A 23,110-nucleotide genomic window follows, 5' to 3' on the forward strand; every position below is an offset into this window, starting at 1 on the left:
TTTTCAGTACATTATATGGTAAATTAAATTGTGGCATTTAAAAGAGAGGGGACTAAACGGTGAGCGGCGCAACATATTGTGAAAACCAGGGAAGCAATGCAACGGAAGGCCCTGGTGCTAAGGAGATAGGTCACCTCCTAACCCACACCTGGAGCTGATGCCTGCACTTTTAATGTCTCTAGACAGGTCCTTCCCCCATGCGCCGTCACATGCCTAGGCCCTAGTTGGCAATGAACTCACCCTGACTAGCGAAGGCCAGCGTGACACTTGTCTCACGAGGAAGGGAAGACAAACAGGCCGGGAAATTTACACCAAATAACACTCTACGGCTTCTCCAGAAGGGACTCATCAGCTACAACTGAAGCGACACCTCAGCTTCTACAGAAACAAGCTCCTTCAAGTGGACAGCATAGGTATGAACTATAGCCGGTAAAGGGAGGAATGGATACTTACAGCAGAAGGGAGTGGCTGCAGCTGAGTTTAAAACTACCTGTTAGATCACAGCAGGAGAGAAAGGAGCCTCAACCCCTTCAGCACCGGATTGAATGATATACGCTCCAACTCAGGATAAATGATGAGCGGGCACTAAAGTGGATCTGCAATCGACTAAACACTGTGATCCTCAAATCCCAGAACCCCCAGAGATCACATCATCAGCCCGTGACACACATACAGTACAAAACAAGTGTCAGGTAGTTATTGGGAGCTGCAGTTCCAGGCGCGGCAACCACAAAGTGCATAGAGCTGTCAGGCATTGTGTTAACGGGGATGCAGCATTCAGTGGCGGCACCTTCACACAGCTGGGGATGTTGGGCATCAGATCCCACCATTCTGATATTGATGGCCTACCCTAAGCTAGGGACAAGCCTTTATTTGAACTTTCCAAGCTGTCCATCAATACACATTATTTGTTAACCCTTTGATCAGCGTTTATAAAACAATCAAGAACCCCTATACTGCTGGGGAAAAACTTTTAATGGCATTACCTTTTGCTCCAAGGCTAGCCGATACTTCTGCTCCACCCTCTTGCACTTGTTATACCAGCTGTTTTCATCCATGGCGAATGGAGGGCCGATATTTTCTGGGGTACTACTCTCGCTGCCGCTGCTCCCCAGTGTCCGGAGCTCTTCTTCATCACTGCTGATACTATCAGAGCTGTGCAAAAAGACAAAAATATCAGTCATATGCATCATCGGATCTGGATTAGGACTGGGGGGAAAAAAAAGTTAAATAATTTACACATTTTTATCCCATTTTCAGCCATGAGGCTGGAAAACCCATTTAATCCCAGAAATAGAACATGTCCCTCTAAAATTTTTACCATTAAGTGCAAAATTTTTGATTATTTAAGATTTATATCGATATCATTATATGAAGTCTTATTTTTGCAAGTCAAGTTTTAGTTTCCATTATATGTGTCGGTAAGGCCAAATTACCTTAGGACCTTCCTGTTTTACCACTTGCAAGGACTAAATGGACAGAGTGAAGGAAAGAGCCAAGCAAGACTATGCCGCCATGACAGGTTATAGAGGTACTGTCACAGGGTGTGTAATGATGGGACAGGGGCACCTAGGCTGGCCCTCAGACTTGAGTCCCTGCGCTGTTCCTTATCTTAGAGGTAGGCTTGATGGTAGGCAGGTCCGAGCCCACAGCGTGACCCTGACTCCTGTCCGAGCCCTGATCTTACTCTCCCCATCTCACACCCTAGGGGCAAGCGGGAAACACAAAGACAAAACACCAAAAAAGAACAATGACAAGGGAGAATGGAAACTCGTACACGCAGGACTCATCGCATGACAGGTACACAAGGCATCTGACATAGCATATCCTCAAGACAGACCATTAAAAGGAGTTGCACTGATAGGTCTCATTAAAAATATATATTTTTTCATTTGGAACCATTTAATAAAAATGCTCCTGTGTATAGATATTACAGTTATATATTTGTTATGGCGCCCTCTAGTGTTCTTTTTATTCCCTCGGAGAACGTTCACCTAATGTATCCAATACTGGTGGTTGCACATGCTCAGTGGCTCAGTCCCATTAAATCCCACATAGCTTTCTCATGAGCCAGATCAGACACCCCCATACTTTGCACTGACGAGGGGCAAGCACCCCGAAACACCGTGTCTGCAAATTGGGATTCTGATCTGGCTTATATATCCTGAGTCATATTGCAAAGGATTGTCAAAAATCCACTTGTGACTTTTAGGATCGCTACTTCCAATAGGTGGCGCTGTGCTAGAGTTTGTCTCCTTTACTGGAGAGACAATTTGAATATTTCCCAGAGGGGCATTGCAGCTATAAGTCCCCTTACCTGGCAGCCAGACTGGCTTGCAAAGTCTCCTTAAGGAGAATAGTGTTCCCCCGTGGAATTTTAGGGGCATTGCAGCTATAAGTCCCCTTACCTGGCAGCCAGACTGGCTTGCAAAGTCTCCTTAAGGAGAATAGTGTTCCCCCGTGGTCCCCACATAGCTTTCTCATGAGCCAGATCAGACACCCCCATACTTTGCACTGACGAGGGGCAAGCACCCCGAAACACCGTGTCTGCAAATTGGGATTCTGATCTGGCTTATATATCCTGAGTCATATTGCAAAGGATTGTCAAAAATCCACTTGTGACTTTTAGGATCGCTACTTCCAATAGGTGGCGCTGTGCTAGAGTTTGTCTCCTTTACTGGAGAGACAATTTGAATATTTCCCAGAGGGGCATTGCAGCTATAAGTCCCCTTACCTGGCAGCCAGACTGGCTTGCAAAGTCTCCTTAAGGAGAATAGTGTTCCCCCGTGGAATTTTAGGGGCATTGCAGCTATAAGTCCCCTTACCTGGCAGCCAGACTGGCTTGCAAAGTCTCCTTAAGGAGAATAGTGTTCCCCCGTGGTCCCCACATAGCTTTCTCATGAGCCAGATCAGACACCCCCATACTTTGCACTGACGAGGGGCAAGCACCCCGAAACACCGTGTCTGCAAATTGGGATTCTGATCTGGCTTATATATCCTGAGTCATATTGCAAAGGATTGTCAAAAATCCACTTGTGACTTTTAGGATCGCTACTTCCAATAGGTGGCGCTGTGCTAGAGTTTGTCTCCTTTACTGGAGAGACAATTTGAATATTTCCCAGAGGGGCATTGCAGCTATAAGTCCCCTTACCTGGCAGCCAGACTGGCTTGCAAAGTCTCCTTAAGGAGAATAGTGTTCCCCCGTGGAATTTTAGGGGCATTGCAGCTATAAGTCCCCTTACCTGGCAGCCAGACTGGCTTGCAAAGTCTCCTTAAGGAGAATAGTGTTCCCCCGTGGTCCCCACATAGCTTTCTCATGAGCCAGATCAGACACCCCCATACTTTGCACTGACGAGGGGCAAGCACCCCGAAACACCGTGTCTGCAAATTGGGATTCTGATCTGGCTTATATATCCTGAGTCATATTGCAAAGGATTGTCAAAAATCCACTTGTGACTTTTAGGATCGCTACTTCCAATAGGTGGCGCTGTGCTAGAGTTTGTCTCCTTTACTGGAGAGACAATTTGAATATTTCCCAGAGGGGCATTGCAGCTATAAGTCCCCTTACCTGGCAGCCAGACTGGCTTGCAAAGTCTCCTTAAGGAGAATAGTGTTCCCCCGTGGAATTTTAGGGGCATTGCAGCTATAAGTCCCCTTACCTGGCAGCCAGACTGGCTTGCAAAGTCTCCTTAAGGAGAATAGTGTTCCCCCGTGGTCCCCACATAGCTTTCTCATGAGCCAGATCAGACACCCCCATACTTTGCACTGACGAGGGGCAAGCACCCCGAAACACCGTGTCTGCAAATTGGGATTCTGATCTGGCTTATATATCCTGAGTCATATTGCAAAGGATTGTCAAAAATCCACTTGTGACTTTTAGGATCGCTACTTCCAATAGGTGGCGCTGTGCTAGAGTTTGTCTCCTTTACTGGAGAGACAATTTGAATATTTCCCAGAGGGGCATTGCAGCTATAAGTCCCCTTACCTGGCAGCCAGACTGGCTTGCAAAGTCTCCTTAAGGAGAATAGTGTTCCCCCGTGGAATTTTAGGGGCATTGCAGCTATAAGTCCCCTTACCTGGCAGCCAGACTGGCTTGCAAAGTCTCCTTAAGGAGAATAGTGTTCCCCCGTGGTCCCCACATAGCTTTCTCATGAGCCAGATCAGACACCCCCATACTTTGCACTGACGAGGGGCAAGCACCCCGAAACACCGTGTCTGCAAATTGGGATTCTGATCTGGCTTATATATCCTGAGTCATATTGCAAAGGATTGTCAAAAATCCACTTGTGACTTTTAGGATCGCTACTTCCAATAGGTGGCGCTGTGCTAGAGTTTGTCTCCTTTACTGGAGAGACAATTTGAATATTTCCCAGAGGGGCATTGCAGCTATAAGTCCCCTTACCTGGCAGCCAGACTGGCTTGCAAAGTCTCCTTAAGGAGAATAGTGTTCCCCCGTGGAATTTTAGGGGCATTGCAGCTATAAGTCCCCTTACCTGGCAGCCAGACTGGCTTGCAAAGTCTCCTTAAGGAGAATAGTGTTCCCCCGTGGTCCCCACATAGCTTTCTCATGAGCCAGATCAGACACCCCCATACTTTGCACTGACGAGGGGCAAGCACCCCGAAACACCGTGTCTGCAAATTGGGATTCTGATCTGGCTTATATATCCTGAGTCATATTGCAAAGGATTGTCAAAAATCCACTTGTGACTTTTAGGATCGCTACTTCCAATAGGTGGCGCTGTGCTAGAGTTTGTCTCCTTTACTGGAGAGACAATTTGAATATTTCCCAGAGGGGCATTGCAGCTATAAGTCCCCTTACCTGGCAGCCAGACTGGCTTGCAAAGTCTCCTTAAGGAGAATAGTGTTCCCCCGTGGAATTTTAGGGGCATTGCAGCTATAAGTCCCCTTACCTGGCAGCCAGACTGGCTTGCAAAGTCTCCTTAAGGAGAATAGTGTTCCCCCGTGGTCCCCACATAGCTTTCTCATGAGCCAGATCAGACACCCCCATACTTTGCACTGACGAGGGGCAAGCACCCCGAAACACCGTGTCTGCAAATTGGGATTCTGATCTGGCTTATATATCCTGAGTCATATTGCAAAGGATTGTCAAAAATCCACTTGTGACTTTTAGGATCGCTACTTCCAATAGGTGGCGCTGTGCTAGAGTTTGTCTCCTTTACTGGAGAGACAATTTGAATATTTCCCAGAGGGGCATTGCAGCTATAAGTCCCCTTACCTGGCAGCCAGACTGGCTTGCAAAGTCTCCTTAAGGAGAATAGTGTTCCCCCGTGGAATTTTAGGGGCATTGCAGCTATAAGTCCCCTTACCTGGCAGCCAGACTGGCTTGCAAAGTCTCCTTAAGGAGAATAGTGTTCCCCCGTGGTCCCCACATAGCTTTCTCATGAGCCAGATCAGACACCCCCATACTTTGCACTGACGAGGGGCAAGCACCCCGAAACACCGTGTCTGCAAATTGGGATTCTGATCTGGCTTATATATCCTGAGTCATATTGCAAAGGATTGTCAAAAATCCACTTGTGACTTTTAGGATCGCTACTTCCAATAGGTGGCGCTGTGCTAGAGTTTGTCTCCTTTACTGGAGAGACAATTTGAATATTTCCCAGAGGGGCATTGCAGCTATAAGTCCCCTTACCTGGCAGCCAGACTGGCTTGCAAAGTCTCCTTAAGGAGAATAGTGTTCCCCCGTGGAATTTTAGGGGCATTGCAGCTATAAGTCCCCTTACCTGGCAGCCAGACTGGCTTGCAAAGTCTCCTTAAGGAGAATAGTGTTCCCCCGTGGTCCCCACATAGCTTTCTCATGAGCCAGATCAGACACCCCCATACTTTGCACTGACGAGGGGCAAGCACCCCGAAACACCGTGTCTGCAAATTGGGATTCTGATCTGGCTTATATATCCTGAGTCATATTGCAAAGGATTGTCAAAAATCCACTTGTGACTTTTAGGATCGCTACTTCCAATAGGTGGCGCTGTGCTAGAGTTTGTCTCCTTTACTGGAGAGACAATTTGAATATTTCCCAGAGGGGCATTGCAGCTATAAGTCCCCTTACCTGGCAGCCAGACTGGCTTGCAAAGTCTCCTTAAGGAGAATAGTGTTCCCCCGTGGAATTTTAGGGGCATTGCAGCTATAAGTCCCCTTACCTGGCAGCCAGACTGGCTTGCAAAGTCTCCTTAAGGAGAATAGTGTTCCCCCGTGGTCCCCACATAGCTTTCTCATGAGCCAGATCAGACACCCCCATACTTTGCACTGACGAGGGGCAAGCACCCCGAAACACCGTGTCTGCAAATTGGGATTCTGATCTGGCTTATATATCCTGAGTCATATTGCAAAGGATTGTCAAAAATCCACTTGTGACTTTTAGGATCGCTACTTCCAATAGGTGGCGCTGTGCTAGAGTTTGTCTCCTTTACTGGAGAGACAATTTGAATATTTCCCAGAGGGGCATTGCAGCTATAAGTCCCCTTACCTGGCAGCCAGACTGGCTTGCAAAGTCTCCTTAAGGAGAATAGTGTTCCCCCGTGGAATTTTAGGGGCATTGCAGCTATAAGTCCCCTTACCTGGCAGCCAGACTGGCTTGCAAAGTCTCCTTAAGGAGAATAGTGTTCCCCCGTGGTCCCCACATAGCTTTCTCATGAGCCAGATCAGACACCCCCATACTTTGCACTGACGAGGGGCAAGCACCCCGAAACACCGTGTCTGCAAATTGGGATTCTGATCTGGCTTATATATCCTGAGTCATATTGCAAAGGATTGTCAAAAATCCACTTGTGACTTTTAGGATCGCTACTTCCAATAGGTGGCGCTGTGCTAGAGTTTGTCTCCTTTACTGGAGAGACAATTTGAATATTTCCCAGAGGGGCATTGCAGCTATAAGTCCCCTTACCTGGCAGCCAGACTGGCTTGCAAAGTCTCCTTAAGGAGAATAGTGTTCCCCCGTGGAATTTTAGGGGCATTGCAGCTATAAGTCCCCTTACCTGGCAGCCAGACTGGCTTGCAAAGTCTCCTTAAGGAGAATAGTGTTCCCCCGTGGTCCCCACATAGCTTTCTCATGAGCCAGATCAGACACCCCCATACTTTGCACTGACGAGGGGCAAGCACCCCGAAACACCGTGTCTGCAAATTGGGATTCTGATCTGGCTTATATATCCTGAGTCATATTGCAAAGGATTGTCAAAAATCCACTTGTGACTTTTAGGATCGCTACTTCCAATAGGTGGCGCTGTGCTAGAGTTTGTCTCCTTTACTGGAGAGACAATTTGAATATTTCCCAGAGGGGCATTGCAGCTATAAGTCCCCTTACCTGGCAGCCAGACTGGCTTGCAAAGTCTCCTTAAGGAGAATAGTGTTCCCCCGTGGAATTTTAGGGGCATTGCAGCTATAAGTCCCCTTACCTGGCAGCCAGACTGGCTTGCAAAGTCTCCTTAAGGAGAATAGTGTTCCCCCGTGGTCCCCACATAGCTTTCTCATGAGCCAGATCAGACACCCCCATACTTTGCACTGACGAGGGGCAAGCACCCCGAAACACCGTGTCTGCAAATTGGGATTCTGATCTGGCTTATATATCCTGAGTCATATTGCAAAGGATTGTCAAAAATCCACTTGTGACTTTTAGGATCGCTACTTCCAATAGGTGGCGCTGTGCTAGAGTTTGTCTCCTTTACTGGAGAGACAATTTGAATATTTCCCAGAGGGGCATTGCAGCTATAAGTCCCCTTACCTGGCAGCCAGACTGGCTTGCAAAGTCTCCTTAAGGAGAATAGTGTTCCCCCGTGGAATTTTAGGGGCATTGCAGCTATAAGTCCCCTTACCTGGCAGCCAGACTGGCTTGCAAAGTCTCCTTAAGGAGAATAGTGTTCCCCCGTGGTCCCCACATAGCTTTCTCATGAGCCAGATCAGACACCCCCATACTTTGCACTGACGAGGGGCAAGCACCCCGAAACACCGTGTCTGCAAATTGGGATTCTGATCTGGCTTATATATCCTGAGTCATATTGCAAAGGATTGTCAAAAATCCACTTGTGACTTTTAGGATCGCTACTTCCAATAGGTGGCGCTGTGCTAGAGTTTGTCTCCTTTACTGGAGAGACAATTTGAATATTTCCCAGAGGGGCATTGCAGCTATAAGTCCCCTTACCTGGCAGCCAGACTGGCTTGCAAAGTCTCCTTAAGGAGAATAGTGTTCCCCCGTGGAATTTTAGGGGCATTGCAGCTATAAGTCCCCTTACCTGGCAGCCAGACTGGCTTGCAAAGTCTCCTTAAGGAGAATAGTGTTCCCCCGTGGTCCCCACATAGCTTTCTCATGAGCCAGATCAGACACCCCCATACTTTGCACTGACGAGGGGCAAGCACCCCGAAACACCGTGTCTGCAAATTGGGATTCTGATCTGGCTTATATATCCTGAGTCATATTGCAAAGGATTGTCAAAAATCCACTTGTGACTTTTAGGATCGCTACTTCCAATAGGTGGCGCTGTGCTAGAGTTTGTCTCCTTTACTGGAGAGACAATTTGAATATTTCCCAGAGGGGCATTGCAGCTATAAGTCCCCTTACCTGGCAGCCAGACTGGCTTGCAAAGTCTCCTTAAGGAGAATAGTGTTCCCCCGTGGAATTTTAGGGGCATTGCAGCTATAAGTCCCCTTACCTGGCAGCCAGACTGGCTTGCAAAGTCTCCTTAAGGAGAATAGTGTTCCCCCGTGGTCCCCACATAGCTTTCTCATGAGCCAGATCAGACACCCCCATACTTTGCACTGACGAGGGGCAAGCACCCCGAAACACCGTGTCTGCAAATTGGGATTCTGATCTGGCTTATATATCCTGAGTCATATTGCAAAGGATTGTCAAAAATCCACTTGTGACTTTTAGGATCGCTACTTCCAATAGGTGGCGCTGTGCTAGAGTTTGTCTCCTTTACTGGAGAGACAATTTGAATATTTCCCAGAGGGGCATTGCAGCTATAAGTCCCCTTACCTGGCAGCCAGACTGGCTTGCAAAGTCTCCTTAAGGAGAATAGTGTTCCCCCGTGGAATTTTAGGGGCATTGCAGCTATAAGTCCCCTTACCTGGCAGCCAGACTGGCTTGCAAAGTCTCCTTAAGGAGAATAGTGTTCCCCCGTGGTCCCCACATAGCTTTCTCATGAGCCAGATCAGACACCCCCATACTTTGCACTGACGAGGGGCAAGCACCCCGAAACACCGTGTCTGCAAATTGGGATTCTGATCTGGCTTATATATCCTGAGTCATATTGCAAAGGATTGTCAAAAATCCACTTGTGACTTTTAGGATCGCTACTTCCAATAGGTGGCGCTGTGCTAGAGTTTGTCTCCTTTACTGGAGAGACAATTTGAATATTTCCCAGAGGGGCATTGCAGCTATAAGTCCCCTTACCTGGCAGCCAGACTGGCTTGCAAAGTCTCCTTAAGGAGAATAGTGTTCCCCCGTGGAATTTTAGGGGCATTGCAGCTATAAGTCCCCTTACCTGGCAGCCAGACTGGCTTGCAAAGTCTCCTTAAGGAGAATAGTGTTCCCCCGTGGTCCCCACATAGCTTTCTCATGAGCCAGATCAGACACCCCCATACTTTGCACTGACGAGGGGCAAGCACCCCGAAACACCGTGTCTGCAAATTGGGATTCTGATCTGGCTTATATATCCTGAGTCATATTGCAAAGGATTGTCAAAAATCCACTTGTGACTTTTAGGATCGCTACTTCCAATAGGTGGCGCTGTGCTAGAGTTTGTCTCCTTTACTGGAGAGACAATTTGAATAAATCCTTTGGAACATGGACGGCCGGGTGATTTCCGCAGAATCAACAATCAGCGGCTTCTCAAGATCACATTCGATGGTGGTTCAGATAGAAAAAATTAACCCTTGGGGTCACCGAAACAAAGACAACCGCAATATGTACACACAGGAGCATTTTCTACTAATTATTACAATTGAAAAATTGTATGATGATGTGTGCAATATAACGGAAAAATGTCACTTATTCATAGAACAAAATCTTTTAACCCCTTTTTTTGAGGGACAAGTTGTACTTTTAAATGACACCATACATACTGCACTGGAAAACAGGGAAAAAAATCCCTAACGGGGAGAAATTGTGAAATAAATACAATTTTGACATGGTTTTTTTTGTAATTGTTACAGCGTTCATTTTACGGTAAAAATTATGCTGCAATAGGATTCTCCTCATCAGTATGATTACAGCAATACCAAAACAGTTTATTTTTATTTTAGTGGTGAAGAAAAATAAACAAATAAAATCAGAATTTTGCATTAAAATAAATAAATAAAATAAAATGGGGGTTTTTGTCGCCATTTTCCATGACCCGTAATGTTTTTATTTTTTGGTTGATGGAGCTGGGTGATTCCTTATTTTCCTATACCATTTTGGGACGTTCCGATCACTTGTTACTCTTATTTTTTGTTTTATTGAAACAACCAAAAAAAGCAATTTTGAAGTCTTAATTTTTTTTTTTTTACGTGGTTTACTGATTGGCTTAATTATTTTTATACTTTGAAAGATCGGACTTTTCTCACAATCACATATGCGCTTTTTTTTTTATTATCTTTATTTTTAAATGGGGAAAAAAAGGGGGTGATTTGAAATAATTTATTTTTTTCATATTTTTTAAAACATTTATTTTACTTTTTACTGTAGTTAATCGTCTAATTAGGCATCTTGAAGCTGCGATTGTCTGATAACTTGAGCTATATACGGTATACAGCAGTACCACTGTATACACCACAGCATTCCTGCATATAGTGAAAATCAAAGCCTCCTTTGAAGCCCGGCCACAGACATGTTTCAAAGGAGCGCTACAATAACAAGCACCGAGGTCTTCAGTAGACCCCCTGCTATCATAGCAACCCATCAACATGTTTATGATTGGGAAACTCCTCCAAAATTGTCAATAGGTTATGAGGCCTATAGGTCAAGAGGTATTAAAGCAGAGGCAAATTTAAGATGTCCATAGCCTCTCGCCACATTGCAATGGGGTAAAGGCTTCGAGAGTCGCCTCATTCCCTCTCCTGCCATTAGGAGAGAACTTTTAAAATGAGATATGAACCCCAGTATGAGCCACTGAAGACGCCCTTTAAAAGTAGCTGTAATGAGACTCAGCACCTTCAATTTGTTGACAAGAATTATTCTTGTAAAGTTTTACATTTGGTCAGAAAACTGCACAAACTTACTATATGGAGAAAAGTACTGGCTCTTCGGCAATCCCCCCCAGTGTATAACCTCCAGCCCATGGTGTATATCTTTCTGTCCCTCCCCCCCGTGATTAACCTCCAGCCCCTTGCCCCAGTCTATAGCCTCCGGTCCCTTGCCCCAGTGTATAACTTCCTGCCCCTCACACCCATGAATAACCTCGAGCCCCTCATTCCCGGGGTATAACCTCCAGCCCCATCGCCCCCCGTGTATAACCTCCTTCCTCAACGCCCCCGTGTATAACCTCCGGCCCCATCGCCCCCCCCCCCCTCGTGTATAACCTCCAGCCCCATCGCCCCCCCCCTCGTGTATAACCTCCAGCCCCATCGCCCCCACCCCCTGTGTATAACCTCCGGCCCCATCGCCCCCCCCCCCCCGTGTATAACCTCCGGCCCCATCGCCCCCCATGTATAACCTCCGTCCCCATCGCCCCCCATGTATAACTTTCGGCCCCATCGCCCCCCATGTATAAATTTTCGGCCCCATCTCCCTCCCATGTATAACCTCCGGCCCCATCGCCCCCTGTGTATAACCTCCGGCTCTATCGCCCCCCCCCCCTGTGTATAACCTCCGGCCCCAACGCCCCCCATGTATAACCTCCGGCCCCATCGCCCCCCCGTGTATAACCTCCAGCCCCATCGCCCCCCGTGTATAACCTCTGGCCCCTTCATCCCCCCATGTATAACCTCTAGCCCCATCATCCCCCCATGTATAACCTCCAGCCCCATCGCCCACTTCGATATATAAGTTCTAGCCCCTCACTTCCCCCCTGTATATATCCTCTGGCCCCTCACCCACCACTGTGTATATATTCTGGCCCCTCACTTCCCTCTCTGTATATAACCTCTCGACCTTCGACCCCCGATGTGTAACCTCCGGCCCCTTGCCTCTCCGGGAAAATGTTATGGCCCCTCTCCCCGGTGTATAAACTCCGACCCCTCACCTCACCAGGAATAATTTCTGGCCCCTCTCCCCGGTGTATAAACTCCGACCCCTCACCTCACCAGGAATAATTTCTGGCCCCTCTCCCCCAGTGTATAAACTCCGACCCCTCACCTCCCCAGGAATAATTTCTGGCCCCATATTAGAGTCTATGGATGAGAACTCAGAAAATCCCCTGAGGTGTGATGTGGATGGGGGGGCACATACATTTGCACAAATCGTGCATGAGTGCAGATAACTGAATTGATACCTCTACAGTGCAGGGATCACAAGTATCATTAAAATACCCTAACCCTTCAGATTTTTTTTATATTAATTGCCTATAATCTTTCCTTAGAGGAAAATTCAATTTCTGTGAAATTGCTGTAAACACGTTTTGCTTGTGGCAATCAAATGTAAAGATCCCCCGGGGGGCGTCAGGGCCGTGTAGTTAACTGCGTGAATTCAGAACAGGATTAAAACCTTCTGAAACCCCATCATTAATTCCATTAAGTTTTTAAATGAATAGTAAAATAGCGGGAATTATACGTGGTATGACCACGGTAATTATATGCTTCACTATAGACACATTATTTATGTACCGCGAGCTCCATGTAATGAAGTCATTATGCCGGTATACGAAGCTCTGGTCACATTCGTGCTTAAAAAATAGAGGAGAATACAAAACCATAACTCAAAAAGGCAAAAAACATTATTTAAAATTGTTTATGTTTAAAAATATTTTTTGCTATTGGAAATTATTACAAATTTTGCACTGTTTAGCCTTTAGCGTCCCTGCACATTGTAATTAGTGATGAGCGGGCACTACCATGCTCGGGTGCTCAGTACTAGTAACTAGTGATGAGCGGGCACTACCATGCTCGGGTGCTCAGTACTCGTAACTAGTAATGAGCGGGCACTACCATGCTCGGGTGCTCAGTACTCGTAACTAGTGATGAGCGAGCACTACCATGCTCGGGTGCTCAGTACTCGTAACTATTGATGAGCGGGCACTACAATACTTAGGTGCTCAGTATTGGTAACTAGTGATGAGTGAGCACTACCATGCACAGGTGCTCAGTACTGGTAACTAGTGATGAGTGAGCACTACCATGCTCAGGTGCTTGCGTTTTCTTCTTACAGATTTCAATCAAGAGAAAACGCATCCCAGCAATGTCTACGAGAATCTTAAATTGCTGCGCCCATGTTGCAGTTTTTGTCTGGAAAAAATCTGCACCAAAGAATGAACATAACAATAGTTTCAGCATTTTTTCTAGTGTTTTTCCTATCTCAATGCATAAAAAAAAACATGGAAAAAAACCGCAAAACCATGGCAAAAAAACACTTTTTTTTTGCAGCGTTTCTCATACCAAAACATGCAGTTTTGGGAGCAGACAATCTGCACACAAATCTGCACCGTCTGCTTTTTCCCCTATCTCAATACATAAGAAGAAGCATGAAAAGAATCATGAAAAAGCAAGAAAAGAAGCATGAAAAGAAATATGAAAGCTTAAAAAGAAACATGAAAGGAAGCATGAAAGCATGAAAAGAAGCACAGAAAAAGAAGCTTTTTTTGTGCTGAGAAAAAAGCACTGTGGGCACATAGTCTTAGGCTAGTTTCACACTTGCGTTGAACGGTATCCGTTGCATTGCGTTGTGAGACGGATGCAACGGTTGTGTTGCATATAGTGGCACAACTGATGCTGCAAAACAACGCAATTCTTTTTTTTTTTGTTTTGTTTTGTTTTTTTAGTTTTACCGTCGGCAGACTATTGTGAACGATCAGCTGATCGCTAACAGTAGTCCACCGCCGGGTGATCGCCTGATCACTCACAGTAGCCAGCCGCCGGGTAATCAGCCGATCACTCACAGTAGCCGGCCACTGTGATCAGCCGATCACTCACAGTAGCCGGCCGCCGGGTGATCAGCCGATCACTCACAGTAGCTGGTCGCCGGGTGATCAGCTGATCATTCGGTCGCCGACAATGTGTGCAGGGGGCAGGAGCGGGGGGCGGAGTGCGGTGGGTGGAGCCGAGCAGGGCCATGGCTGAGGACGTCAGTGCCGCGGTGACTGCATCGCTGGGGGACAGGTGAGTGTGAGAGTGTGTGTGTGTGTGTGTGTGTGTGTGTGTATGTGCGTGCGATTGTGTGTGTATACATTCGGAGTGCGGGGAGGGAGTGGAGCCGAGCGGGGAAGTGTCGGGCTCCTGGCACACGTAAACAGGGTTCCTTGGTTACCCGATGTGTACCCTGGTTACGGGTGGAGGGAGCCAGAGAGAGCATGCGCAGTGAAATCCAAAGGATTCCGCTGCTCAAAAAAACGTTACATGCTGCGTTCCTTCCGCCCGACGCAGCGTCAAAATAACGACGCTGCGTCGTCCGGCGGATGCAACACTGACACTTGCGTTACAGTGCGTCATCCATACAAGTCTATGGAGAATAGCGCAGTGCGTTAACGGACTGCGCTATTCTCCATAGTGACGGACTCCGCTGAATGCAAGTGTGAAACTAGCCTTATACTACACAGCTGCAGTCAAATTCCTGCAGACTTCAGAGCTGAAATCACCATGTTCTAGCGCCCAAGTGCATTTTAGCAGCTCATTTGTAACCGGCTGCAACTCAGGATGAGAACAGACTTGGTCATGCGATATACTGTATTTACAAATATACGTCACTGTTTACATAAATAACACTCACCCGCAAAATAACATTCTAAGAGAAGACACTCACCTCTGGGTAAACTTGAGATAAGGCGTGTAGTCTATGACCGCTGGGTAGCTCCCGTCCAGACCCTCTCCTTTAAGGCAAAAACTATGGGGAATATGCAGATACAGTTAGCGGCAGAATGATAATATACAGAGCACACATTCATTTACTAAAATCCCATTATGATTGATGACACATACAGGTGGAAAATTCCATATGTCCAGGCAGAACAGGAACATAATTCCCAGGATCCAAAAACTCCATTCTCGGGAATACTGGGGGTGCCCACAGCCGGACCCTCAGCCATCAGTCACTTATCCCCTATTGTATTGATAGAGGATAACTTACAATTTTGGGAATAACGATATAAGATGTTCCCGGTCACTTGCTCAACAAACTGAGTAAAGCAAAAACTCTTAAGCTCCCCTCATTCTGCAGTTTTTCTGTTTTACGCTGCATCCTTTCATTACAGAGATATTCACATTTGTTTGTTCTGGAGTGCAACATGTGAAATCTCTGCCTGTAGCGCAACTGGGTGTTTCTTCTCACTTTTATCCCTCCCTCCCAGATGTGGCCAATCACAGCTCGGCATCTGATCTAGCAGGCTAGTAGTCCATGACATTGCTGGATTAGGGGCAACCTGGAGAGAGGGGTGAAAGTGCACGCCCCAAGAGTATGCTGTTAACAAATGCTAAGTTGCAGTACAAGCAGAGATTTCACATACTGCGCTCCTGCAGAAACAAATGTGAATCTCTCTGCAAAGGAGTGACCCAGCGCAAAATGGAAAAGAGCGTCAGAATCAGGGGAAAGCAGGGATTTTACTAAAACATGTTTTTTTTTTAATTCAACAAGTGACAGGGCCTCTACGTTTCTAGCATCAGAACAAATCTAACAATCAACATGACAATATCATTACAGAAAAGTACTGCCACTAGGGGGTGATTTTAAAGAGATTTAGACAGCTCTTATTAAAAAGTAAACCAGTCTTCGGTAGCTCCCTCTAGTGGTGGCTGAAATCTGGTAGTACAGAGCTGGGCAAAGTGCAGCTCACGGGCCATATCCAGTCCCCTGGCTGTTCCAGTCCGGCTAGTAGACCAAGACAGCTGAAGGGCTAAAAACTGTGGCCCACCATGCCCTATTTGCCGTCCACTTACCAATGTCATTGCTATCCATTTCCTCAGGATGCACACAGCGCATACATTGATGAAAGACAGCCGCAGGCTCCTTCATCAACCAGTGTGTGAGACAGCAGACGCGATGACATCACATCATGACATGCGCTGTATGGAGTGTCAGTGCACCGGAGGCCGGAGCAGAGCACCGGGGGAACAGGAGCAAGGTATGTGTTGTTGTTTTTTTCTTCATATGTGTATAGGCTATTTGAATGTACCGTATATAGGAAGCTTTGTGGGGCTGATCATTTATATATTATGGGCTCATACTGTATATAAAGAGGCTATATGGGGGCTTATAATATATATATATAGGAGATTATGGGGGGTTCATGCTGTTCATAGGGGCAATGTGAGGGCTCATACTGTATATAGCAGGTTATGTGGGGGACTCAATGTATATATAAAGGCTATATGAAGGCTCATACTATATATAGGAGGTTATGTGGGGGCTCACACTGTATATAGAGGCTATACAGAGACTAATACTGTATATAGTAGGTAATGTGGGGGCTCACACTGTATATAGAGGCTATACAGAGACTAATACTGTATATAGTAGGTAATGTGGGGGCTCACACTGTATATAGTTAGGATATATATAAGCTCATACTGTATATAGAGAGGCTATGTGGGGACTCATACTGTATTTAGGAGTTTATGGGGGGGGGCTCATGCTGTTTATAGGGGGCTATATGAAAGCTCATACTGTATATAGCGGGTAATGTGGGGGACTCAATGTATATATAAAGGCTATATGAAGGCTCATACTATATATAGGAGGTTATGTGGGGGATCACACTGTATATAGAGGCTATATGGGGGTTCACACTGTATATAGAGAAGCTAAGTGGGGACTCACACTGTATATAGTTAGGATATATACAAGCTTATACTGTATGTAGAGAGGCTATGTGGGGACTCATACTGTATTTAGGAGTTTATGGGGGGGCTCATGCTGTTTATAGCGGGTAATGTGGGGGACTCAATGTATATAGAAAGGCTATATGAAGGCTCATACTATATATAGGAGGTTATGTGGGGGCTCTCACTGTATTTAGAGGCTTTATGGAAGCTCATACTGTGTATAGAGGCTATATGGGGGCTCACACTGTATAAAGAGAGGCTATATGGTGGCTCACACTGTATATATATGGCTATGTGGGGGCTCACACTGTATATACAGAGGCTATGTGGAGTCTCATTATATATAGGGGGTTATGTGGGGGTCTCATACTGTATGTAGAGGTCTGTGTGCTTTGTGGGGCTCATACGATATATAGAGGAACCCGAATACCGTAACTATTCGCTACTTGCAGGAATAGTACGGCATTCGGGTTACTCGTTACATTGCGAGTTTTTCCCCATTGACTTGCATTGCACACACTATTCGGAATGAATACGCAAGTATTAGACCGTTCTCGTTATGAGTATAGCGAATATGAATAGTTAGGTACTCGCTCAACTCTAGTAATAAGTAAACAGTCAAGCTGGTTGATCTCCTTGATGGCTCAACTGATGTCCTTCAGGCCTGGTGTATGATAAGCCACCTCTCCCAGCTTCTGGCCCACGTAATATGTACTGCCTCATTTTCAGCTCCGCATGCGCCACATTTTACTTTAGGTGGCTTGTGGTGACACTCCTGGCCTGTGGGATGTTAACCAAGCCAATTTAGGGGTCTAAATCCTAATTTCACATTCCCTTTATCAGGGAGATCCATTTTCCAGATAAGGTGGCTGGCCTTCCTCCTAGATTGAATGAGGCCGCACAGCCTGGGTGCTTCATCACAAGCCGCCCTGTACAACATCCGGCGCATACACAATTACATCCGGTGTAGTGCGCACTGCGCATGAGCCAGATGTCACTGGATGTGGCTAGTGATTTGGTTTTTGGCATGTGAGATGTCAATCAAGCCAAGAGGTGATCATAGTGATTTCTCTCCTCTAGGACAAATCATCCAGAAGAAGGACAATCATTATTAGGAGCCATGCCGGAGGCCTAATCCTACTGACAGTTTCCTTTTAAAGGGAACCTGTCACCAGGTTTGTCCTCTATGAGCTGCGGCCACCAACAATAAGCCCTTATATACAGTGTTCCAAAATATATAAGAGCCCAGGCCGCTGTGTAGAACATAAACATCTTTATTATGCTCACCTACGGGGCGTTCCGGACCGGTGGGTGTCGCTGGTCTCGGTCCGGCACCTCCCTCATTTTGTGTGATCGTCGTCCTCCTGCCCAGTCCTGTGTGCATAATGCGTCCTATGTCATCCCCGCAGAGGCCTCCATTGTGCTCCTGCGCATGCGCACTTTGATCTGCCCGACTATAGGTGGTTTTTGACCTTTCCTCGCACCTGAGCATTACAGTACTTTCCTCTGCACCCAGCAGGATAGATCAAAGTGCGCATGCGCAGGACCACAATGGAGGCCTGTGTGTGAATGATGCAGGACACGTCATACATACAGGACTGGGTAGGAAAACAACGATCATACAAGATGGAGGAGGCTCCGGACTGAGAGCAGCGACACCCATTGGGCCAGATTCCCCCCCCCCCCCAAGGAGAGTATAATAAAGCTCTTTTTTTACATTCTACAGAGCGGCCTTTGCTCTTATATACAGTATTCTGGAATTCTGTATATAAGAACTCACTGGTGGTAGGAAAAACCTGGTGACATGTTCCTTTAAACGCTACTCTTATAGCAAAGTACAGTTAGGTGCAGAAATATTTGGACAGTGACACAAGTTTTGTTATTTTAGCTGTTTACAAAAACATGTTCAGAAATACAATTATATATATAATATGGGCTGAAAGTGCACACTCCCAGCTGCAATATGAGAGTTTTCACATCCAAATCGGAGAAAGGGTTTAGGAATCATAGCTCTGTAATGCAGAGCATCCTCTTTTTCAAGGGACCAAAAGTAATTGGACAAGGGACTCTAAGGGCTGCAATTAACTCTGAAGGCGTCTCCCTCGTTAACCTGTAATCAATGAAGTAGTTAAAAGGTCTGGGGTTGATTACAGGTGTGTGGTTTTTCATTTGGAAGCTGTTGCTGTGACCAGACAACATGAGGTCTAAGGAACTCTCAATTGAGGTGAAGCAGAACATCCTGAGGCTGAAAAAAAAGAAAAAATCCATCAGAGAGATAGCAGACATGCTTGGAGTAGCAAAATCAACAGTCGGGTACATTCTGAGAAAAAAGGAATTGACTGGTGAGCTTGGGAACTCAAAAAGGCCTGGGCGTCCACGGATGACAACAGTGGTGGATGATCGCCGCATACTTTCTTTGGTGAAGAAGAACCCGTTCACAACATCAACTGAAGTCCAGAACACTCTCAGTGAAGTAGGTGTATCTGTCTCTAAGTCAACAGTAAAGAGAAGACTCCATGAAAGTAAATACAAAGGGTTCACATCTAGATGCAAACCATTCATCAATTCCAAAAATAGACAGGCCAGAGTTAAATTTGCTGAAAAACACCTCATGAAGCCAGCTCAGTTCTGGAAAAATATTCTATGGACAGATGAGACAAAGATCAACCTGTACCAGAATGATGGGAAGAAAAAAGTTTGGAGAAGAAAGGGAACGGCACATGATCCAAGGCACACCACATCCTCTGTAAAACATGGTGGAGGCAACGTGATGGCATGGGCATGCATGGCTTTCAATGGCACTGGGTCACTTGTGTTTATTGATGACATAACAGCAGACAAGAGTAGCCGGATGAATTCTGAAGTGTACCGGGATATACTTTCAGCCCAGATTCAGCCAAATGCCGCTAAGTTGATCGGACGGCGCTTCATAGTACAGATGGACAATGACCCCAAGCATACAGCCAAAGCTACCCAGGAGTTCATGAGTGCAAAAAAGTGGAACATTCTGCAATGGCCAAGTCAATCACCAGATCTTAACCCAATTGAGCATGCATTTCACTTGCTCAAATCCAGACTTAAGACGGAAAGACCCACAAACAAGCAAGACCTGAAGGTTGCGGCTGTAAAGGCCTGGCAAAGCATTAAGAAGGAGGAAACCCAGCGTTTGGTGATGTCCATGGGTTCCAGACTTAAGGCAGTGATTGCCTCCAAAGGATTCGCAACAAAATATTGAAAATAAAAATATTTTGTTTGGGTTTGGTTTATTTGTCCAATTACTTTTGACCTCCTAAAATGTGGAGTGTTTGTAAAGAAATGTGACAATTCCTACAATTTCTATCAGATATTTTTGTTCAAACCTTCAAATTAAACGTTACAATCTGCACTTGAATTCTGTTGTAGATATTTCATTTCAAATCCAATGTGGTGGCATGCAGAGCCCAACTCGCCAAAATTGTGTCACTGTCCAAATATTTCTGGACCTAACTGTATTTGGAATTTTCAATAGAATATTTCTCCAGTTTCTGCTGCTGAAGATTCTACAAAGCGTAAGTAATATTTTAGCACCGCGCTCCCTTAACTTCTTCCAGGCCGCCTCTGTGTGCACTACTAGTACCGTGATAAACCTACCTGAAATCAATGGCATTGAGTCCAAGCAGCATACCCGCGAGCATGTTTGCTTCTTCACCTAAAACTATAGCTCCGTCGTCATAAAACCTCCTATGGGGCAGAAAACAGCATTTAGTTTAGCAAACAGATTGTCAGTAACACAGCAGGTCGGCGATACATTATTATGACATAACTGCCAGCGCAGACCCCGACTGTGCACTTCATTGAATTTTTATGGCATTATCTGTATGGGAGAGTACATTGTGATTAATGCTCTGCGCTCACAGATTGCACAGAGGAAATTTTCTCAGCTAGGAAAAAAAATAATCTAAAATTTGCATATTATCTAGAGGAAATCACAGAACAGATACGGCGAGCGGTCTGCCATGTGCGACGGCGGTCAGTGAATGGGAATTTATACAGCACTGCCCACATGTGATTTTGCTTTTGTGGTTTAGAAAGAGTTTAATATTACATTTTTTTTTTTTTTTTTTTTTTTTATTTTGCATTTTGATTGCTTTAGACCTCATTCACACATCAGTATTTTTGATCAGTGTTTGTATGCCAAATCCTGGAGTGTTTCCCAAACACAGAATAGGAGTAAATTTTTCCATTATTGTTTTTTTCTGTAAGGCCTTGTGCGCACGGTGCAGTTTTTGATGCAGTTTGTGGTCCAAATCTGCATGTCTGTTAGGCTCGAGGGCTCGTAGGGGTTTAGCGGAACCACTGGGCATCAGCACAAAGAAACCCAGCGGGGCTCGACTGCATAACCACGCTTGGTTTTCACCAGAGTCTCGGATGGTGAGGGTGTTACGCTGCAGGTGTGAGACCGGGTGCCACTCGGGTAGAATGGTGCTGCGGATGGCTGACCCCCGGGGGTACGGGAGTGAGAGTCTCTTTTGATGGGTAACAGCTGCAGTAAAGCGAGATTTACACGCTACGAGATTGCTACAGCGATCTCGTTGGGGTCACGGATTTTGTGACGCACATCCGGCTGCTGTAGCGATCTTGTTGTGTGTGACTCCTAGGAGCTATTTTGGATCGTTGCAAAAACGTCCAAAATCGCTCCTCGTTGACATGTGGGTCCATTCTCAAATATCGCTGCTGTCACGTGGGCGAAGTCGTCCCTGCAGCAGCACACATCGCTACGTGTGACGCCGCAGGAACGAGAAACCTTTCCTTACCTGCCACACGCCAGCAATGAGGAAGGAAGGAGGTGGGCGGGATGTTCATCCCACTCAACTCCGCCCCTCCGCTTTGATTGGCCGGCTGCTTAGTGACGTTGCGGTGAAGTCGCTGTGATGCCGAACGTCCCTCCCCCTTGAGTGAGGGATTGGTCGGCAGTCACAGCGCCGCCGCCGACCAGATAAGTGAGTGTGACACTGCCATAGCGATAAGGTTCGCTGCGGCAGCGATCACCAAATATCAGCATAACGATAGGGGCGGGTGCTATCACGCTCGCCATCGCTAGCATCGGCTAGCAATGTCGCAGCGTGTAAAGCCCGCTTTAGTGTCGAGGTTTTAGCAGGAATGGATGGGTGGATGGATGTGGTAGCAGCAGCTCGTAAGGATATTGGATATTCTGCGGCAGCGGGTGTTGTGGTTGGCAGCCGGCATGGCAGCTTCTAGCGGCAGACTTGGGATAATAGCAGCACTGTAGTTGTACAACTACTACGGCTGCTGCTCCTGCACCTGCTCCTGTTGCGGTGGTGGGACCTCAGAAATAGCAATGTATCAGACTCATTGCCCAGGCACCTTCCTTAGGGGAAAGGTGCATTAAGTACCTGCAACCTCTCCGCTGACCTGAGAGACATTTCCTGGTCAGGGTACGTTGGCCTTTTTAGAAAAGGGGCATGGCTACACACGCAACCTTGGGGCAGAACCAGAAAGCCTGTGATGTGCACACAGGCTCTGAGCAACAGCAGAATGGACCGGGGACAGGGCAGCCACCGCAGGACATCAAGGCAGATGAGGGAAACAACATACCAGCCGAGTAAGGGGAGTAGGACAGCAGCAATGTATCAGCAGAACACTAAAACACAAATCAGCAGCACCATATAGCATCAGCATGTAGCATCAGCAGCATCAGGACCTGAGAACTAACAGTGTATCAGACTCGTTGCCCACACACCTCCCTTAGGGGAAAAGTGCCTTAAGAACCTGCAACCTCTCAGCTGAACTGAGAGGCACTTCCGGGTTAGGGTACACTGGCCCTTTAAGAAAAGGGGCATCGCCTTGCACACACCCTTTGGGCAGAACCAGAAAGCCTGTGAGGTGCGCACAGGCTCTGTAGAGCAGCAGCATGGAACAGGGTACGGTGTCAGCCACCACAGGAAGTCCAAGCAGGTGAGAGCACTGACATCCCCACCGCCAGTATGGGCGTTACAGGTCTACCCATATGCCAGCAAAGTCAATGAGAATTCTGAAATGTTGTGCACAGGTTGCTTCTTTTTTCCTTGCAGTTTTGGGTGCAAAAAAATCTGCAGCATGTCAATTATTGGTGCGTTTTTTAGCATTTCCAGCCATTGATTTCACCAAAAAAAAAACGCATGCCACAAAAACACATTTTTGTGTTTTTCTGCCCAAAGGTGCAATTTTTAGA

The 23,110-nt window shown here is 46.4% G+C and overlaps 1 protein-coding gene across 2 annotated transcripts in view; it reads right to left on the minus strand.

Moving 5' to 3' along the window:
• The window catches only part of RUNDC3B (RUN domain containing 3B), a 192,181-nt gene that overhangs the window by 91,213 nt on the left and 77,858 nt on the right, over positions 1-23,110 (minus strand). For both annotated transcript variants that reach the window (XM_075315611.1, XM_075315612.1), the window contains exons 5-7: positions 20,530-20,619; positions 14,885-14,965; positions 987-1,155 (exon numbers count right to left, since the gene is read on the minus strand). In XM_075315611.1, the coding sequence (XP_075171726.1) occupies positions 987-1,155; positions 14,885-14,965; positions 20,530-20,619 (340 nt within the window). The remainder of the gene's footprint in view (positions 1-986; positions 1,156-14,884; positions 14,966-20,529; positions 20,620-23,110) is intronic.

The sequence above is a fragment of the Anomaloglossus baeobatrachus genome, chromosome 6, assembly GCF_048569485.1.
Source record: "Anomaloglossus baeobatrachus isolate aAnoBae1 chromosome 6, aAnoBae1.hap1, whole genome shotgun sequence".
NCBI classification, from domain to species: Eukaryota; Metazoa; Chordata; class Amphibia; order Anura; family Aromobatidae; genus Anomaloglossus; species Anomaloglossus baeobatrachus.